Below are 20,928 nucleotides of genomic sequence, written 5' to 3'. Positions count from 1 at the left end.
ACCTGACCTCCTTCCATGACCAGTGACACGCTCACTGGATGAGGAAAAGGCTGTGCACATTATCTAAATACCTGTAAAGCTTTTGACCTGTCTCCCAGAGCATTCTCCTGGGCAAACTGGCTTGGGTGAGTATATTCTTCATTGAGTAAAAATCTGGCTGGATGTCCCAGCCCAGGGAGTGGTGGTGAACGGAGTTACATCCAGTTGGTGGCTGGTCACTAGTGCGGTTCCCCAGGGCTCAATATTTGGGTCAGTCCTTTCTAACAGGATGAAATGGCCCTAAGTTGAGCCAGACAAAGTTCAGATTAGATATTAGAAATGTTTTTCACTGAAAGAGTGGTCAGGCATTGGAATATGTTGCCCAGGGCAGCAGACAGCAGGATATGGTTTAGGTGTGGTTTTGATGGTGCTGGGTTGACAGTCAGACTAGATCACCTTGAAAGTCTCTTTCAACATTGATGATTCTGTGGTTCTGTGAAAAATTTGCCTTTTATTTGGGTGGAAGCAGCTAAACAGGATTGCTTTTCAAGAGGGTGAGGGAAGAGGGTTGCCAAATGATTAGAGCAATTATTCAGATTGCTTATTCTACATATACCACAAATATCAGCAGAGTATCTGCACAAGATTATAATAAACCTGTATTAAACATTAAGGTTCTGATCTTAATAATGAACTGAAGCCTACACCTATAACATCAACATTCTGTAGTTAATTTTTTTCCTGATTTTTTGACAAAAATACTAAAAAAATTCTGCAGCTAATTATACTCATTTTGCTGAAAATGCGATCACGCACTCTCATGAGACAGTGAGAAATCATTGACTGGAACAGTAAAGCAAGCCAGTATTTAAAACAATATTGATCCCTTCTGTGATGTATAGATCAATATACACTAAAAGTATCAACTCTGACACATTAAATATTGTTTTATAATGGTGCTGTCAACAAGTTTACTCAGTCTCCTCAAACAGAAATATTAACAGGATTTAGCAAGAAAAATTCCTTACCTGGTGTTTCCTCATTTCGCCGCTGCAATTCAGTCTCCACCTGATCCAAAACTTTTTCCAATTCATCCAGTATTTTCTTTAGGTATTTTATATTATCATGATCCAGTAGTTTAGACTAAATAGACATACAGGTTAGTGTTTTAATCATCATACAGAGTTTATACTTTTATCAGAGAAGCTTATACTTAGGATACTACAGTGTTTATTCATAAAATGTCATTATTTTCTCCACGTAGTCAGATAGATACCACATGGATACTGGTGACAATTCAGAAAACAGAAGAAGACTTTAGAGATGCCAGATATTAAGGTTTGCCTACCCCTGCAGGGTGCTCAACAGCCCAACACTAGCACTGATGTGTACTTACCTCTGAAGTCAGTGGGACCAGTCCAGTACCTTCAGCACACACTTGAAGTGTGTAGCTGATCTGAGAACAGACTGTTTCATGCCTTGAAGGGTTAAACGACTGCATGACATTACTGGTAATGACAAGTGAAACAAATGTTTATATTGTGACCAAAAAATCTAACACTAACAAGCTCATAATAAAGGAGCCCATACAAAGGGGTTTCTTACCTTAAGGCGCTTCTGTTTTGCTATATAGGCATCTTGAAGGTCTGGATTTTCTTCTGCAAGTTTCTTCAATTCTGATTCTGTGTTACTTATTTGGCCTAATTTAAAACAAACAAACAAAAAACCAAAGCCAAAACAACACCGAGGCAGACAAAGAAAGGAATGACAAATATTAGATAGCCAAACATACTCATGATACAATCTCATGATACAAATATCATACCAAGGAAATTGGAAGTGCTGCTTCAATACAGCATCTGCACCAGGTTAGGATTTAAATATATCACGTTTCGGAAAACTTAAATGCTTTTTAAATTGACCCAACCCACCTTCAGCTCATCAGTTTACAATGTGACAGTGCTGGTAGGCCCACACTGAGATTTCTTGTCACTGTAGGCCACAGGCATAATTTCACAGCGAAAGCCTAAATGCCACTGAATATGGAGCCAAGGTGTTTTCATCTACCTAAAATCTGATGCCAGAGTCTGTGATCCTTTTGGAAATGTTCTTTAAGAACTGTATGCACATACTAGAGGAACATTCATTACATGATTTAAAGAAGGAATTATGTGAAAAGCTTAAGTTAACTTTACTGATTTATACTATGCATGCATAGCCTTTTCCTTAAAATGGGGCTTTTCTTGAAAATGCCATACTTATAAACCTAGAATACCAAAAGACATAATACACAACTGGCCCATGCCCTATTATACCTAGCAGTCTGAAAAAAACCCAGGTGTTTCAAGCTGAAAATGAAACCATCTCCAACCAGGAGAAGTTTGAACATGCAAAGGAATTGTTAAGAAACATTCACAGGCTTTTCAAAAAAAATGCTTCAAATCAAAAAATGTAGACTATGCTTTAAGCATGAAAAGATAAGAAAACATCCCAACTTAGATGAGCTATAATGTTAGCTCTGCCAGTATGAACATGTGCAAACTGAGAACAATTTATACCAACTAGAAGCTAGAGCAGAAGAATACATACAGCAAAAAAAGCAGAGGACAATGTTGTAAGGGGAACTGGAATAAAAGCACTGATTATTACTATGTGAAAACAGAAAAACTAGACATAATGCCTATGAGTAAAGCACAATTTTCAGTAAACAGTTAGCATCCACATTTGGAAAAAAAAAAAAACAAACAACCAAATCAAAAGCACCAAACCAGACAATGCAGTGATGTAAGAGAATAATTTGTGTTCTTAGACAAGGGGGAGTGGCTTTAAACTGAAGGAAGTAGATTTAGATTAGATATGGAGAAGAAATTCTTTCCGGTGAGGGTGGTGAGGCCCTGGAACAGATTGCCCAGAAAAGCTGTGGACTCCCTATCCCTAGAAGTGTCCAAGGCCAGGCTGGATGGGGCTTGGAACAGCCTGGTCTAGTGGAAGATGTTGAAACTGATGATCTTTAAGGTCCCTTTTAACCTAGGCCATTCTATGATTCTATGATTTTATGATCCTGTGATTCTATGTTACTTCAGTAACAACAACCATGCAACAATATGGAAAAATTAACTGCCTGCCTTCACTTCTGACAACATAATAGTGTGTTACCAGAAATTTTAAGGAGGGGGATAAGACATTTTGTTGGAAATATGATTTCTCAAGCTAACACAATATCACCATTTATGATATAATGGACTTAGTATAGATGTATTACATTTTAAAGACTCTGCAGTATTTGACTTTGTTCTGCAGAGCATTCTCAAACATCGTACAAAGAAAAAAAAAAAGAATCAACAGTATATAAACCACTGACATTGACACAAAAAAAAAAAAAAATCAGAGATCTCAGAATCTAATAGTAAACAGGGAATCATCATCCAGCCGTGCTGTCAAGAGTTGATACTTGTCCTAGAACTACTCAGTTCTTTTGCAATACATTGAAGGAAACATAAAGACATCAGTTAAAAGGTAGCCATGGTACAAAAAAAATTATCTCCACAGACACCTCAAAAATAACATTTCCTCTTTCCCATTTCCAAATCCCAACTATACACAATCAATAAAAAGTATATGCACAAATCATCAAGGACTGCAACTAAAATTCATAATCTGTGCTCAGTATTGTTTAAGGTGGACTTAAGAAAGAAGATGAATGTAATGCAGCAACCTACTAAGTCAGAGACATTCAGAGCTACACCAGTACATACTACGGATCCTGCTGGTAGCATAGGCTGGAATCATGGAGTCCACGGTTAACTCGGGGTGCAGGATGCAGCCATGTGTGTAGGCATCCATAGGCAAGGAGTCTAAGAGCTCCCTGTAGTGTTGCACCCTTGGATAATACATGCTCCCCTCTTCTGGCATTAATCTTGGTACTTCCTCTGAAAAACAAAGTTAAAAATAAAGTTAAGAAAAGAAGAATCATCTAATTAACCAAAGTTTACTCAGTCATGTCCAGCTGGTAAAGGTGACACAGCCACAGGTAAGAAAGCTTCACTTGTTCCCCACATAACTCAACAGTGTGATTGCAGCTCAGAGAAATGTATATTTGTAGTTCATTTTAAAATGTTTTAGAATTCCAATTCCTATGCAGCAACCCATACAAACACGTATTTAAAAAGCTTTCAAATCAGGAAACCACTCTCAGCTCTGTTACATACATCTAGGAATGGGTGACCATGCCATACAACCCTATAATGCTCTCACAGCAGGGGACAGCTGAGATTCCAGGAAATTGTTATGGCTGAAACATTACTGCTCCTGCAATGGTGTAAAAATTACAGTACAGGAATCCCACACAAAGCATGGCTGGAAGTATTCCTGCACATCAATGAGTTTTACCCTAGCCTTGATCTACCTGGGCCCCAACTCCTTTTTTGACTAAAAGAGAGCACAAATTATGTTCACTCAAAAATGAAGTTTTTTTCATGCCTCAGAAATTGCAGTGCTAAATCCCTGAAATACAAAATGCTGCCATCTTCACCCCTATACAAAATTCAGCTCTGCATTTCCTTCAAAAATTGAGGCAGGCTTTTTGGTTGGTGTTTGGTTTTTTGTTTTCTTTTAACAGTACAGGCACAAAGAACTTCAAAATCCTGCACATGATCACTTCCAAGGCTTCTCTTCCTGCTCTTTTACTTCTTCATTCCATTTTGGCTCCAAAAAATTTTGCTCATTCTACTTCCATTGTTCTACAGAAGATTTTTTCTGAAATTAAGCATGTTTCTTCTTATCTCACAGGGAATCTGGACCTGCTCAACAAAGGCAGTCATGCAGCACTGTTCAGTTTACTTTTCATGGCAGTGTCACACCAGGGTTAGTGCAGCTAACTTTGTGCTGCTGCCATTCCTGGCCTCTCCATCCTTCCTGAAGGGCTAAGGAGGACAGTGGTAGGTTTTAATTATAAAGGTTCACTCATGAAGCTGCTGGAAAGCCTTCAACTAATTTTACAGGAACATGTATTCAACCCAAACTGCTAGCTATTAAGAAGCCTGTTTACTTGTGTGACTATAAACATATTCTGCCCTGAATGAAGTCCTGCAGTGACACAGAGCTGCCCCCAGCATTGCTGCAGTTTACGGGGTGAGGGGAAGAACCACGTATTGAAATGGTTGTGGGATTACCATCTACAAACGTCGCTTCAAGGTAATCAATAATCTGCGTTGCCTCACAAATTATGTTTTCTCCATGGATCAGGACGGGCACTTCTCCAGAGGAGCTCAAGCGCATGAACCACGGCTCGTTGTGCTCGCTCAGCGGCAGGTTCACATCGCGCTCCTCGCACTTCAGCGCCTTCTCGGCTATTGCCAACCGCACCTGGAACGGCACCGCCGGGGTCACCCGGGCAGCATCCTCGACCGGCCGGGCAGTATCCCCGGCCGGCCAGGCAGCATCCCCGGCCGGGCAGCATCCCCGGCCGGCCGTTCTGCCGGTCCCGCCTTGGCGCACCCACGGCCGCTCCCTCCATCCTCCATCCTCCATCCTCCACCCCTTCCGCCCCGAAGCCGCCGCGGGAGCGCAGGGGCTGTGGGCACGGCGGAAGGCGGCGATCCAGGGCCCGCTCCCCCGCCCACCCCTCACCTTCTGCGAGGAAAAGGACTGCGTCCAGTGGTACAGCACCAGCGGCGCCATGCCCGGCTCGGCTCGGCTCGGCTGGGCCCGGCTCGGCCCGCGGCGCTGGGCGGGGCAGGAGGCAGCGCGGGCGCGGAGCGGCGGCCGTGCCCGCCCCGCGCCGATCCGCTCTTGGAAATCACCCGAAGGGAATACCCCGGGGATGCGGGGAACAGCCCTCACTGCTCGGAGGACAGCCCTTCCGAAGGGGAAACCGCCTGCAAAGCCGTCTGCCGCATCCCCTAAGGAAGCGCAGGAAGATGGATGCGCAAGTAGGGAAGGTCACATGGCAGGATTTAACCTTTTATATTTATTTGGTTTTTGGTTTAGTTTTTTGGTGTTTTTTTTGTTTTTTTTTTTTGAACCAGTGTTTCCAGTATGAATTTCAGGGACATCAGCAACACACACTTCGGAAAAAACAAAACAAAATAAAACAACCCAAAAAAAAAAAAAAAAAAACAACCAAAAAAACCAAACCACCCATAAATCATGCTGAATTGGACCCTGCGGGCATAAATCCTCAATTGCAAAATGAGTCATAGCAAGAAGGAACAAAGCTTTCGAATAACTTCTTTTGCCTCTAGATGTGTTCTTTCACTCTCAAGAGAGAAAGTTATTTAATTATTTTTTTTTCTAAACAAAATTAGAAAATCTAACAGTTTTTCAGGGCTTTTTTCATTTTCCCTGTGTGAAGCAAGGTCTTTTTGGAAAAGCATTTGAGAGCGAACAATGGTTTACATCATCAGGAAATGCCTCCTCTGTATCTTACACTGGAGATAGTTTAGAAATGTGATTGGTGATAGTACATTAGACGCTATCAGCAACAGCAGGCAGATTTTAGCAGAGTAAAAAAGCACAATGAGATTACAGAGTGCAGAGTATTGTTATCTTCATTCTGACTGCTCAGTTCCCAGTAAAGGCGACTATTTCAGGTAAACCTGATAACTCAGTCCCATGTGCCATTTCTGGATAACAGATGAACATCATGATCAGTCTCTTAAAGACCTGAACCTAGTATGTTGAGAGCTGTATCCCAATAACAAGAACATTAAGGGAAATTTTTACTAATGTTAAGCAAGGAAATGGATTTAAGTCACTGAGACAAGGTAATGGACAAACTTTATAAATAAAAAGGAAAGAAACAAAAAGCCAGCTTCCAGCCCTGTACTGATCACGGGAGTGGGCACAAGGGCAGGCCCATACCTTCTTCAGAGACCACTCCTTGCTAGAGTCACAAGCCAAAATAATCTCTTCAGAAGGTTATGCCTGGTGAGAGGCTTCTCACAAACCCCAGCTGATGGTAACTGATGGTAAATCCCACACTTGGGGGAATTTAATTTAATTATTATTCTTCAAAAAGTTGGAGAATGTGCTTAGAACTGACCACAAGAATGCAGTTGATGGCCTTATGGCTGGATTTACTTCTCTTTAAGATACATGTCTAAGGTAAGAGTGCTAGAACATCCTCTCATGCACAAAGGCTTTAACCTGTGACTCACCGATACATGGATATTTTCACAGATCCCTGCCTAGGCTGCTGCACAGCTGTTCCTTACAGCTAGATCTTACAGCAACTCAAGGGAAAGAACTGGGAATTGTTTTTTCTTAAATTTACATGAACTAGGCACTCTTTCAGGAGTCTGCTTTGCTTTTTTTTTTTTTTTTTTCCTTCATTTTGCCTATTAATCAAAATGTTGTGTTGTCATTTTGTCAATTACCATATAGACCACTACCCTGCTTCTCTTGGTACAGCGAATTTATTTAATATCACACATGGACTTCTGTGTTTGATTTTGTTACCTGGTTTAGATGTCTAGAAAGGCAAGGAAATATATCTATCTTGTAACACAATAAAGAAAGAAGGACCGAACAGCTGCAATCATATACAGGTGATCCTTCTTCCTAACCTAGTCATTCATATTGCTATGAAATATAGGAAAAATACTGACCAGTTGGAGCGGGTCCAGAGGACCAGACGATTTGGGGGATGGAGCACCTCTCCTATGAGGAAATGCCAGGAGGATTAGGACTGTTCACCCTGGAAAAAAGAAGGCTTACAGGTTGCCAAATTGAGGCCTTCAGTACCTGAAGGGAGTCTACAGGAAAGACTAAGAGGGACTTTCTACAAGAGTGACAGGACAAGGGGGAATGGCTTCAAACTAAAAGAAAGTAGATTAGATATCAGGATGAGATTCTTTACTGTGAGGGTGGTGAGGCACTGGAACAGGTTGCCCAGAGAAGCTGTGGCTCTCCATCCCAAGAAATGGTAAGGCCAGACTGGAAGTGGCTCTGAACAACCTGGCCTAGTGAAGGTGTCCCTGCCCATGGCAGGGGTGTTGGAAGTGGATGATGTGTAAGGTCCCTTCCACCCTAGGCCATTCTATGATAAATAATAACCCTGATACATAATACCCCGATGTCCATGTTTATAGTCCTGGTTCTGCTGAAGGAGCGGGTGCCTGCGGACGGGATCCCTCCAGCCCGACAGGGCCGTTCCCAGGCCTGGCCACACGAGGCCTCCCTTTTCCCAAACACGGTGCATAGAACCTTCCTTCTTCCAGAGATGAAGAAAAAAGGACGAATAATTCCTTTCTCTTCAGAACCAGCACCTATCCATCCACCTATGTTTGCCCTTCTACCTTTCTCATAGCCACAGAAAAGCAAGCAAAAGGGCCAGATTATGAAAAAGCTCATCACAACCTGGAACATCTTGTTTCACAAGCATTTACACAAGGCTTTACACAATCAAAACAAAAGTCTCCTTAGGGCATGTTTAATTTGTGCCATAAATACACAAGCAGCAGAAATGCAAATCTGACTGGCATCTTGGCAGCTTGTGGCTTCAAGCAGACCCCTAGCTCTGTGTGATAAATAATTTTTCCTACGACACTGATGTTCTTGCCCTGTTTCTCTGCATGGCCTCTCTTGGGCCTTTTTTAGCATCCTATATATGTTTACAAAAATATATGCATATATGCATGACCCTCTACAAGTTTTTTTAATGCACATATTTTTACATCATGGAAGGAAAATAACATTTACAGCTAATGCTAAAAATAAAAAAAATCTTGATAAACAGTTATAAACAGTTATATAAAATGGGTGAAAGATCTGGAAATCAGAATTCTGGTAATCAGTTTTCTTCTTTACTTCAACTTTCACTCCATGTTATTAACAAGACACACACAGGTCAGATGTGTCATTAAAGTAATTGATGCAAGTTAAAAAACAACTGTTTTTTTTCTTATCAGATCAATTCATTGTGCCTACTGAAACCTAAATGTACTAGACTACAGGGGGGAATTTTTTATTTTTTTTTCTGTGCAGCCAAGAGCCTTTAAAGCTGAAAATTAGCTGGATTCTGTTTATGAATCATTAACAGATGCATTGGTTCAGTTCCAAGTGCAGAGCCAGCCTAATTGACAGTGTTGCAGGAGTTAATACTCATTGGGAAAGTAAGGCAGGTTCTGTTCTGGACCTTCTGTCGTCAATGGTTATTGATTAAATTCCACTGGCAGATGCTGCTTTACTGATGATATGAGTCAAAAAAACATAGCACTGAACTCAGGTACACAGCTGAGGCTTAATACTGACACAAGAACTTTCTTTAACATGACTGAAAAATTAGATATGCAACTATATAGAAAAAGTGAGAGCAGCATTATGTCTTGATAGTCACAGCTGAAACTATCTGTGCCCTAATTTAACTGCATATAAAACCATGGAGCGATGGCAGTTGTAGATAGCTGATTCATGTTCACAGGAAAAATAATTTGTCAGTTACCATTTTACATCCAACAAAATCAATTTATAATAGAATTTATTTAGTCATTGTCAAAGTTACTTAACACATCATACTAGGGTTTTTTTAGGGATTTCACCACAAAATTCTACCAAATTTTCCCTAAATACTATAGTATTCCTGTTCCATGCAGGAGTTTCATATGTAAATGCTTCAGAAATACAGTTTAATAATTAATTTTTATATAACATTTTTAGAATTTTTATAGTAAGCCTATTTCAAAATCGTTATTAGTAATTTTGATGTAACAAAAATATTAATTGTTCTAATGATATATAAATCTCAACAGTTTTGATTGGAATGAATTTTCCTGAAATATAAGGTTTTTAATGCACACACAGAAAGAGATTTAATGTATTTTCATAAGGTGAAAAAAATGTCGTTTCTTAGCCATAAACCTTAAAATCTAGGTATTAACACTAAAGCTTTATCGAGTCTATCCCTCCTCAAGCTTTTATGTAAACAGCATCTTTAGTATAAAATCTAACATATCAGCAAAATTCAAGCTATTTAAAACTTTTTTTATACTTACCCATATTTGTTGTCTCTGTGCACATGTATAATATGCTGGCTCACAAACCTGGATCATTACCAAGCTTTCAGGAACAATTCTGTGTCATCACTTCACATGTTTCTTCTTCCCTCACACTAACTTAGACAAGTCACCCACAACAGTGAAAACTCTGTACCCCTGTGCATAGCATCCAGGTGTTGATATTGATTCTGGTTTTAATATAACAGTGATGACATTTTGTTTGCACAGCACTGTCTGGCACACTGGCTTTTGGTTGCCCATTAAAATTCACATATTACCACAACACAAACAATGAATGTAAGAAATATTCCAGTTTCTACCTATTATTGCCTGTGGCCAAAACCAGAGTGCTCAGCTTTGACCTTGTAAAATAGATTAGACAGATGCTGAAGCAAAGTCCACTAAAGTTAGAGAGGTGATTTGTACTGGCTTCAGTGGGTCCTGTACCAGCTCTTAAGCCAGTTAAGATTCTATTACCATCACACTGTGAAATATAAATACCCAGTAACTGGATGACACCCAAACACAGAAAGCCTTAAGAAAACCTAAGGAGTTAAATACAATTTTGTAAAATGTCCTCTGAAGTCTCATAGTATTTCCATTTTTGACTGGAAAACAGTTTTTAAAATCTTTCCTGAAAAATTATAGAAATCAGATTCTTTCCATCCCTGAAACAAACCCAAACGTTAATAATTTTCAAAAATTTCTAAAAATCTTGTTACACTTTCTACTGGAAATGTGAACACTTTGATAAATTAATTTGTAAATAAGTTTAAACATTTAATCTTTTCCCAGCAAATTGCTCAGAAAAATAGCTTTAAGCCTCTTTAAAGCATAATCGTGTACTTCCACACCTTGTTATTGACAAGTAAAAAAATAGGTGTCACTAAGGAAGATCCATTTCCTTTGAAGATCTATTTTCAATCACAGTGACAACATAGAAATATAGCTGTTATTTCAAAAAGGAAATTCTTGTTTCTTCAGCCTTAGTTCTTGCTGTTTGCTCATTACTTTTGTGCAAACTGGACTAAAAGAGTTACACGCAAAATATTTCAATTAGACTCCCTGAAATCTCACTCCACGTCAGACATCTGTGTTAGACAGAAATAAAGGAAAAAAATGTTTTGAAAAGCTTAGATCATCATCTGTCCCAGAGCACCCTTCACCAGCACAGCAGCAGGGATGGAGGCTGTTCTGTCCTGGGCCACCGTGGGCTCCACACCACCACAAGAAAATCATGGTTGCTGTCTGGGCAATGCAGCTCACAAGTGCTCATGGCAGGGTGGGAACCGTGAGTGTAGGTAGTGTATTTTCTTTTGCTAAGACTCTTTTCCCCTCAATCTAAATCACACAATTTATGCACTACTATTGCATTGTGTTTTCAAATTATAGTACAGCAGAAACAATGAAATCGTAGTGGCCAGTTATGATCCATCAATTTAGTGTACATTTACTGAATTTTGAAAATTAATTCTTACTGCTTGAAATAAAAGAACAGCAGACTAAAAAACAGCTGATTAAATTCACTATCAAGTAGCATGCAAACATAACATTCACCTAACTCCTTTCAATAAGCAAGACCCTAATTTGTGAAAGTAAAAATAGGACAAGCTACAGTTTTGGGCAGCAATAGATCTGGGCACTGAATCACTGTCTATGTTCTTTTGGCACTGACTGAAACATGCTGGCATGATTTTTTCTCAACTGCATAACGTCACTCACAAATAGAGAACAAATACCAGAGCTACTGCTCTGAAAACACACTTCCCCTATCACATTTAAAGAAATCCCAATTAGATTTTCCTAAGAAAGACAGAGGTAGGATATTAGTGCCAGCTGAAGGCAAGAATACTTGCAATTTAGTATTTATTGAGTTATCTGGAGAGAGAAAAGAAAAAAAAAAAGCACTATACAGAGAGAGGGATGAATTTAAATCCCATGTGTGTAACTGATACAAATGAAAGTATGAAGTTGTCCCTGTGCCCTGTGCGAGCTCAGGGGAGAAGTGAGGGCAGCAGGTGATGGTATGTGTCTGAAATAACAAACCCTCTCCACTAACACCCGAGCTAATGCACTGGTGCGGGGGCAAAGCCAGAGGAGAGAAGCTGCAGAAGCTGAAACAAGCTTTTCAAATTTTACAGAGACGTGCAAACTGGTGGGGGGTGGAGGAAGATGTGGTGCCTTGGCTTAATTCCTGTAGTGTCCTGTCAAGTCCACAGGGCAGAACACAAAGGAAGAAGTTGATCTGTATGTTACAGTCCTACATACAAACATTATAAAAGCACAGCAGTTATATTAACTTGAGTCAATATGAACAGAGCTTTGGGACAAGGCATTAAGAATATTCTTTTGGCCCAGCAGGATAATCTATCTTTTCAAGATGAAGAAACTGACAGGGTTTAATTCTTGGTCTTGAATAATTAAAATTTCGCCTCTAATGTGCTAGATAGGCCACTGCCCTTCAGGGCTATCTAACTTCATTTCAATATATTGCACAAAGTTAGAAATAACTAAAACTGGAAAAAAATTTTAATCTCAGCTTCTCTCTGATTTCATTTTACAATATATTTTAATTCCAGTTTTGACACCATGTGTGACCCAAGATAATTGAACAAAGAGCTATTTTTCTGTTCACCTTTCCCCCTCTACAAAAGCTTCATGCTTTAACAGTTCTACGTCACTGGGAAACAAGCTAACACGCAACGGGAGTTTTAACAAGTACAGGGTTCATATCTTGGAGAAGCATTTTCATACTGTGATTAAATTTGTATTCCCCCTAAACTGCGTTTTGTTTGAACTCCATGCCTTGTGATCCCGTTTCCTCCCGTTTTCTTGATGTCAGCTACTTCAGTGCTGGCAGAAGATCCCTCTGAACTGCAGCTGCATTTGTAAATGTTTCATCAAAGGCCTGAAGGTCTGGTTAGCAGCAGACCCGGTGGGTGCTACGAATGTGATCTGGGTCTATCTCGGGGAGGAACAGCATGACCGTATTTACTGCCGATGCTATTCTGGGGGCTGGATGACGTGCTTCTCCCCTCTGCCTGAGCAACACTTGCCCATTCGTCTTTCAACACTCACTCCCAGCATGACAGGATGAAATAAAACAAAATTTACTGGTAGCAAGCGTACTTGCATATTGAAGACTTCCATTCTAACAGCTTCATGCACACTCACAGTCTTATTTCAATAATCATGTTAATAAGATTTTGTACTCTAGGTGGATACGATTTTAGGTTCCATTTAAAAAAATAAAACCATAAGAAGATAAAGAAAAGTATTACCTCATAAAATAATTCAAATTATTATGGGGACACAAGCTTATTTGTCCCCATAAATGAACTCTTAACTCAGGATGTGGCAACACAGTAGGCTCCAGCTCTGCACAGCACTTCCAAATGTGGACAGCAGCTGTGTCAAAAACTGTCAAAGTAGGGGGGGAAATGGTGTATTTGTTAAAGCAATTGTGCATGTAGCAGTTGTGCAATTGTACAATTGTTAAAGCAAATGTGCACCTCTTCCAAAATCAGGCAAATAGTTTACAAACTGAAACTCACTCAATAGCCAGAAGAATGAGCCAGGCACTTCCAGTCATTGACTAAACCCAACCTATCTGTGCTAGACTTTGTAAGAGAAAGGAGGAAAAATTTTAAAACCCAAACAAGTGAAAAACACAACAAAATTTCTGATTAAAATAACATGCACATTTTTCACACTTAAAGGGTTATAATTTTTCCAATAGTTTTTTTTTTTTAATCTAGAAACATGCCACCAAATGGCACAGAAAATATCACATTTTCTTTCTTTCTTTTTTTTTTTTTTTTTTTGCTTTTGTTTTTGTCTATTAAACCTATACAACTCATTTTCAGCACTAGGACTGGAGAATCACAAAGTTGCATGGTGCCAGATTCATTCCCTTTCTGGTTACTGAAATTTAAGGTAAGAACATCCTGACATCATAAATTTTCAAAATTGGCTGAAATTTTTAAAATATTTCATTTGGCTCAATTTTGCAAATATGCAACCAGCTGGTAAAAATAAAATCTGATTTATAGTTTCGTTAGACAGAAACTGCAGTCTCAAATTTACATAAAACCAAAACTATATCCCTTTACAAGTGAAGACAAAACTGCAACTCTCAGCTTCTAACTTTAGCATGTTGTATTGCAGAAATAGTCCTCCAGCTCTGTTAATTTTTTTTTTTTCAGGGCAGAACTTCTTATAAGCAAAAATAGCAGATAGATAACTGTGGGTGAATTAACATAATTTTTGCTATATTATCACAAGAAATAAGAGAATTTTAAAATCAATTTTACTTCTCAAATCGGCTGAAAAAAAACTTTGTACCTAACATAATGAAATACCATGCAGGTTAATGACAACTTTTTTAATTAACAACCTAAAACAGCAACTAATGTGATCTCCACAATGGTGATTTTAGGCATGCCTACAAGTGAACGATTCAGTGATGAATACATGCCTAACTAAAAAAAAAATTATTATTCTGTAAGTCAATTACATTTATCATGCATTCAGACATAAGAGAACATGATATAATTATTTTTCAAATACACTGTGTTATTAGGAAGACATACATTCCATGATTAGAGCAGACACTGTCAGAGATTTTCTGTCAGATATTCTGACACCGTTAGATATTCTGCAGAAATCTTAGACTAAATTCCACCATTACATACTTAATACAAAGTATAGGTGATTTACAAAAACTCAAATAATGGATAATTTTTCATAAAGGACCTTTTGTACAAGATCATAAACTTCTATGTAAAAATATTTTACTTACTATGACAACTGCAGTCTCTAAAGAATGATATTTTCATAAAAATCAAAGTACATACAAAGACACAAAATCTGGTTTAGACTCCACGTAGAGAAAAAAATGAAGAAAAGATTACCTTTAAACAAAACTTAAGGCTTAAAATTCTCCAAATCGTACAGTTTGTTTTTAGGAAAAGAATACTGCAGACACTAATTTATCCAATGTCTATCTTGTACTTGCCAGAAACACATAACACAGATATCTTATTCACATGTAGAGCTGCAAACACAAACTCATGTGAATTCACCAAGAGCATAAAAACGGTTCTGCACCTGCACAACACAGACATTCAAAATTCTGCATTGTTGTTTGTGTCTTCCAAAGTGCAGATTCTAATCTTTAAGTGAAATTTCAGCGGGCAAATAGAAAACCATTTTGCAGCAATGTGGTATTACAGTAAGTGCACTTGCTAAGAAAGCCAGTTTTCAAGATGCAGAGTGGGCTGATACTGTAATCCACACAGGGAAAGGGTTTCTTCATCATACAAAAACATCATAACATTATGTTACAAACAGTGAAATGGCCAACAGAAGAGAAGCAAATGAAGAATAAATGAAATCTCATACCAGCTGGGAGGTTCAATTCATTGGTTAGGCTGATTACGATGCACTAACCCATGCTGTATTCTTTTATGTAAACTTAAATATCAAAACACATTATGGTATTTGACTTGTATGCTAGCTGTGGTGAGAAAAGTTTTCTTCCATGGCACAAATATTCCTGAAGAAGCAGAAGAAACTTATCAACAGAGTGCACTTCTCAACTCAGGCATATCAAGCATCTGTTTGTCTTTTACTGTTTTATCAAAAATCAGTTAGAGTAAGCCGCATTATCCTCACCAAAGTTTAAGCAGATTGAGGGAGTGGTTTTCTATTAATGGTCTTTGCAGAACAGCCTGCTTAGCCCTATGGTAATGTCCTCTAAAGCTCAATTCCTCTGTTGCAGACTTTGTTAATGGAAACACATCTCAAAAGTGACTATACTGTACCCAAAATATCCATATTACCTTCAGTATCAAACAGCAAAACCCTCAGCTTTTGTACCTCTGGTAGCATTTGTCCTGTTTTCTCCATCATAAATTGAAAAAAAAAAAACCAAAACAAGAAAAAAAACCCCCAGAACCAAAACAACACCAACAAACCCAAAACACTGTGATATTTAGAATGACAATGATTTTCAATTAATTTTGCAAATGGATTCACTCAGAAGAACCAATTATCTGAGGTATAAGAAGCACCAACGTTAATTCATTGGTGAAATGCAACAGTTGTTCTGATCCAGTACAGCAAAACAGGAGTGTGACATCAGCCAAAACCTTCAAAAGGTCTTTTAAAATTAGAAACATCATATCTAATTGCTATTTTAACATTAATTTATCACCGCTCAATTTAAAAAAAAAAAATCCATTTTTATAAGAAAAAAACAAATTCACATGACATCCCATGTTAAGACAAAATTAGTGAATGCAGACAGACATACAGCCTCATTTTTATGTCTGATAAATCTACCTGATAAAATCAAGGCAGATCATAAGGAACCCCAAGCTCCACGGAGTAGCTGAAGAACTGTGATCCCTATGGAAGCTGGGATGGGTGCCTTCTTTGAGGTGTACTCACCATTGCAAAGGTCTCCTGGTGTGACCTGCAGAGCTCTGGTCTCCTTCACTGGAGTCACATGAGACAGAAACACTGCAGAGCTGTCTGTGTGGTGAAGGAATTCTCTTTACCAGAGCTCTCTGAAGGTCTGTAATCACTGGTGATGAAAATGCTAACTAATAAAGGAGGATTTTAAATTAATAAGTGGACTAAAACATGGCAAAAAGCCTAGATTTCTGGGAAGATATAAGTGGTATAAGAACTGTCAATAGAGGTATTCATAAAAATAGCACTATGGTGAGCAGGAAGGCCAATGAAGTTTTGTTTCCTAAGGTATTAAAAGCAGCATGTATGAAAATTATTTCATTCACTATCTAATTTACATGAAAATTACTAGAGAAATTAAGATCTCAAAATAATGCTATTCCTACAACTTAAAAATAGCAAAGCCACAAAGTATACATTCAGGCAAAAGAGGTGCTTTGCACATCACTAACAAATAAACATTAAACAACCCAAATTCTTACTTGATGTGAGAGTAAATATGAATCCTCCAGACAATTAGAAAAGCTTCAATCAGGTTTTGGCCCTCCTCAAGCACCCTGAAAATCTGTAGGACATGGCAATGCAGGACTCAAGAGCTTTGGGTGCTGCTGCTAGATCATCAAAGCACAGAACAGGATGAACATGGGGGACTTCAACAACCAAGAGACCTGTTGGGAAGGTCCTACAGGATCATTACAGTACAAAATCATAGAATGGCTTGGGTTGGAAGGGTCCTTAAAAGACCACCCAGTTCCAACATCCCTGCCATGGGCAGGGGCACCTTCAACTAGACCAGGTTGTTCAGAGCCACTTCCAACCTGGCCTTGAACATTTCTCAGGACAGGGAGCCCACAGCTCCTCTGGGCAACCTGTTCCAGTGCCTCACCAACCTCACAGTGAAGAATTTCTTCCTATATCTTACTTAAACCTACTTACTTTCAGTTTGAAGCCATTCCCCCTTGTCCTGTCACTACATACTCTTTTAGGTAGTCTCCGTGCTTCTTGTAGCCTTCCCTCAGGTACTGAAAGACCGCTGTACAGAGAAAAGTTTTGTTATTAAGCAGATATGTGACTACATCAAATCTGGAATATCTCTTCTTTAGTAATCAACAGCAGGCAAACTGACTGAAAGTGCAAGACTGAGGGGAACTTGGGTGAAAGATTATGGGGAAAATGTTATTTGTAATTCCTAGAAAAAGAGAATGGAATTACAAACAAACAAGGTGAACAGTAAAGCTGCCAGCTTTTCTGTATGCTTTCAATTGCATTAGGGCAATTGTTTGCATAGATGTTCTGCAAACAGAGCAAAGGATTCAGCTTTAAGAGCAAAATAAAAATAAATCTTTCTGCTGGATTATTTTTAAGCTGGATTGGTTTCCTGATCCAAATCACAGCTCACTGAAGAAACAGTTGTGCTGGCAGCACAGAGGGTTGGGGGCATGAGAATATCCCAAACCAGTGTCTGCCAAGACTGCCCTGTAAAAAAGACAAACTTAAGATCTGCTCTCTACTAGGTTTTATTTTATTATAAAGTCCAAAGATAGAAATCTGTAAATATAATGTGAATATAATGTGAAAATAGTGTGAAGGGCATAAACAGAAACTACCTCGATGAAAAGGGAAAATAAGATGGGTATCATGAGATAAACTTGACTAAATCGAGAGCTCTTCAAGGGTCCTGAAACACTAGAAGGACGCATACACAAGTAAAAAGTAGGTCAGATTACTAAAGGGAATTTTAGGGAAGAGTGCAAGTATGTAGGGGCAAAATCAGAAAGGCCAATTCACAGAATGAGTCTTAGTTAGGAACAGAAAAGGAAACTGAGACAGCCCTAGAGGAGGACGGCGAAGGGAAGGGCTGTGCCGCTGCTCAATGGGGAGAAAAAGCTTTCAACCACACCAGTGAGATAAACCAAAGGGCTAAAAGCTTTTCTGTTTCAGCCTTCACTAGAAGAGATATTATGTATTTTGACTTCAGTAAAGCTGCTGATGTTTGTTAAATGTGATCTAAGTAAAGCTGTAAGAGACTAGACATTGTTTATAGTTATTAAGTAATGGTTATTAATCATTAAGTCCCAAGCCTGAAGGATGTATGAAATGCTAAATTTGTACCAAAGGCATTAATATTCAATACCTTCATGAATATCTTTGATCTTGGAAGAGTTCAGTTATTGCAGATGCAAATATGCAAACTGTTAAAAACCTGTGAGGAACTGCAATGTGGAATTAAAACTGAACATTAACTTAACTTGGGAGTATAATCTCAAAGCGGAAAAAAAGAGTGTGCTGGTGAAAGCCTGCTAAGTGAAGCTCAACTTCACTAATAGAAAGTGGGAAGCAACTAGTTAAACAGTATTCTATGGGAAAGGATTAGGACAACAGTAAACCACAAACTGAAGATGTGTTTTTACACATCATCTTGTGTGGAGGAGAACAGAACCATCACACTACTGATTCCTGGCACCAGTGTAAAAAGAATAATGTCTTTTGGGAGTCACACAGAATCATGCTATTTTAATATGACACAATATTAGCCAAATAGTGTGGTTTGTATTTGAAATCAGATTTTAGCAACTAATAACAAAACACAATTAGATAAAGTCCAGAGAATAGCAACTGGGACAATCATGAGGACTACAAGAAAATAATGCCTCACAGAGCCTCCTTAGGCTAAAGAAAAATGCTCAAGCAAGCCATCTTAAGAAGTGGGAATTTGCTCCAAAGGGGAAATCCATAAACCTTTCCCATCTTCCCCAAGGAAACAAGACTTGACCTACAGCAGTTGCACAATTCCTATCACCGTTTTGGAAAAATTTACTTGGGATATATCTGATTTTCTAGGTATACTCCTATAACAATAACCTATATAATGTGAATGCTAATTTAGGGCAATCACTGATATGACACTTTTCCTCATATCAAATGTTATAAAATAAAATACATAATAAGTTATATTTTTTTCTTTATAAATTGATTAAGGTATAGTGATTCACTCATTTTTGTTCTCCAGATATATATAAAAAACCCAAACCCAACACAACTCCAAATGTTGACAAGATCCAGGAACAATATATCATATTTTTTCCACTATAATAAAATATTGTAGTATCTTTATATAGTTTAAAAAAAAAATCATTTCAACACACTGTACCTTATTTAAATAGAGATTTCTGTTACTGTTAAAATCACTTCAGAGACAAAGGTGCTCAACATAAATGCTGCATTTCCTTAAAAAAATCAACTGCATTTTTATAACAAATCTAATTCAGTTGCTTGGAACAATGCTGAAAATAGAAGTCTGGGTACAGAACATACTCATCTTGTTTTCAAGTTAGAAGAGGATCTGTATTTTTGTTTTTTTCTAAGCTTTATCAGCACTTTTGCAAAGAAAATAATAACTGTATTCACTGAGTAAGCAAAATATCTCTGGAATTAAATATACTGTCTTACTGACTAGGTCTCAGCTTCAGCTGTGAGGCAGAACTGACACTGATACACCTAGGAGAGCAGATTCATAACACAGCATTGCTCAAATATTATAGCAGATTTAAAAAAAAAAAAAAAACCCAAAAAAACTCTAGAATTACTGTTTCAGTATTTACACTAACTTACATGGATTTACAGTGTATAAGAAAAAAGTGTTATGCTCCTGTTCTAAAAGTCACACAAAACTATTTGTGTGAAAGTTATACAGAACTATGTTTAAAAACTCTAACACAGACTCCAGACACAAAACTTGGTAAAAAAGTTGTGGCTGTTCCTATGGAGCCAGAAAAGACCTATTTGCCTTTGAAATTTCTACGCTGTGAGTTTTGTACTACCTTTACTTTTGTATTTCTGCCTCCCACACAGCAGTTTTGTGTGTGAACTCCTCCAATACAACGTGTGAGGCGTGCAGCTCATCAGTGAAACATCCTGCCTCCATTCTGCAAAACACTTGAGAACAGACTTCAGAGCTTTGCTTTATTTGAGCACAGATATCTTGCAGATGTTTAATTTAAAGCTCATGTGTAGTCCCACTGAAGTAAATGGGATTACTAAAGTACTTAAAGTAATTCCCTGCTGAATCAGGCCTTTAAGAGCAAGAATAAATGTGCCTAATTTTTATTCATGCATCAGATATCTATAGACTAATAGTTTAAACTCAGCAGTTTTGTATCCAGTTAATATTAAATGTCTGGAGTTAGTGTGTCTTCACCTGCTGCATGTACCATCCCTACAGCAAGGACCTTTTTAAATATAACCCTGCAGCACAGGGTTTTGCATACATACTGTGTCATCAGGCACTCATATTTTGCATACATAAAGTGTCATCAGACCTGGTGCTGTGATGACTTTTTTGTAAATAATAAATAAACTGCACCTGGTCCTTGTATTTTTTGAGTGTTACATGCATGAAAGATTTCAGAAAAGAACTCTTGTAACTTAGATTAAAAAAGTAGTGGAAGTAATTCCATTTACTTTGGACAAAAGAGAA

General features: G+C 38.3%; 1 protein-coding gene across 8 annotated transcripts in view; it reads right to left on the bottom strand.

Moving 5' to 3' along the window:
- Nucleotides 1–20,928, bottom strand: part of GDAP1 (ganglioside induced differentiation associated protein 1) — a 29,116-nt gene that overhangs the window by 5,363 nt on the left and 2,825 nt on the right. For 2 of the 8 annotated variants that reach the window (XM_041412959.1, XM_041412963.1), the window contains 4 exons: nucleotides 5,151–5,343; nucleotides 3,735–3,908; nucleotides 1,585–1,679; nucleotides 1,008–1,122 (listed from right to left, as the gene is read on the bottom strand). In XM_041412959.1, coding sequence (XP_041268893.1) covers nucleotides 1,008–1,122; nucleotides 1,585–1,679; nucleotides 3,735–3,908; nucleotides 5,151–5,256 — 490 coding nt within the window. In that variant the 5' untranslated portion in view covers nucleotides 5,257–5,343. Of the gene's footprint in view, nucleotides 1–1,007; nucleotides 1,123–1,584; nucleotides 1,680–3,734; nucleotides 3,909–5,150; nucleotides 5,344–5,607; nucleotides 5,880–7,586; nucleotides 7,676–9,971; nucleotides 10,366–16,319; nucleotides 16,395–16,427; nucleotides 16,458–20,928 lie in introns of those variants that run through there. The other 6 variants (XM_041412960.1, XM_041412961.1, XM_041412958.1 and 3 more) reach the window with 6 other exon arrangements.

This window comes from Onychostruthus taczanowskii, unplaced genomic scaffold, assembly GCF_017590055.1.
Source record: "Onychostruthus taczanowskii isolate IOZ18803 unplaced genomic scaffold, ASM1759005v1 scaffold4, whole genome shotgun sequence".
In the NCBI taxonomy this organism is placed as follows: domain Eukaryota; kingdom Metazoa; phylum Chordata; class Aves; order Passeriformes; family Passeridae; genus Onychostruthus; species Onychostruthus taczanowskii.
The sequence above is the reverse complement of the archived record's forward strand: the minus strand, read 5'-3'. Positions and strand labels throughout refer to the sequence as shown.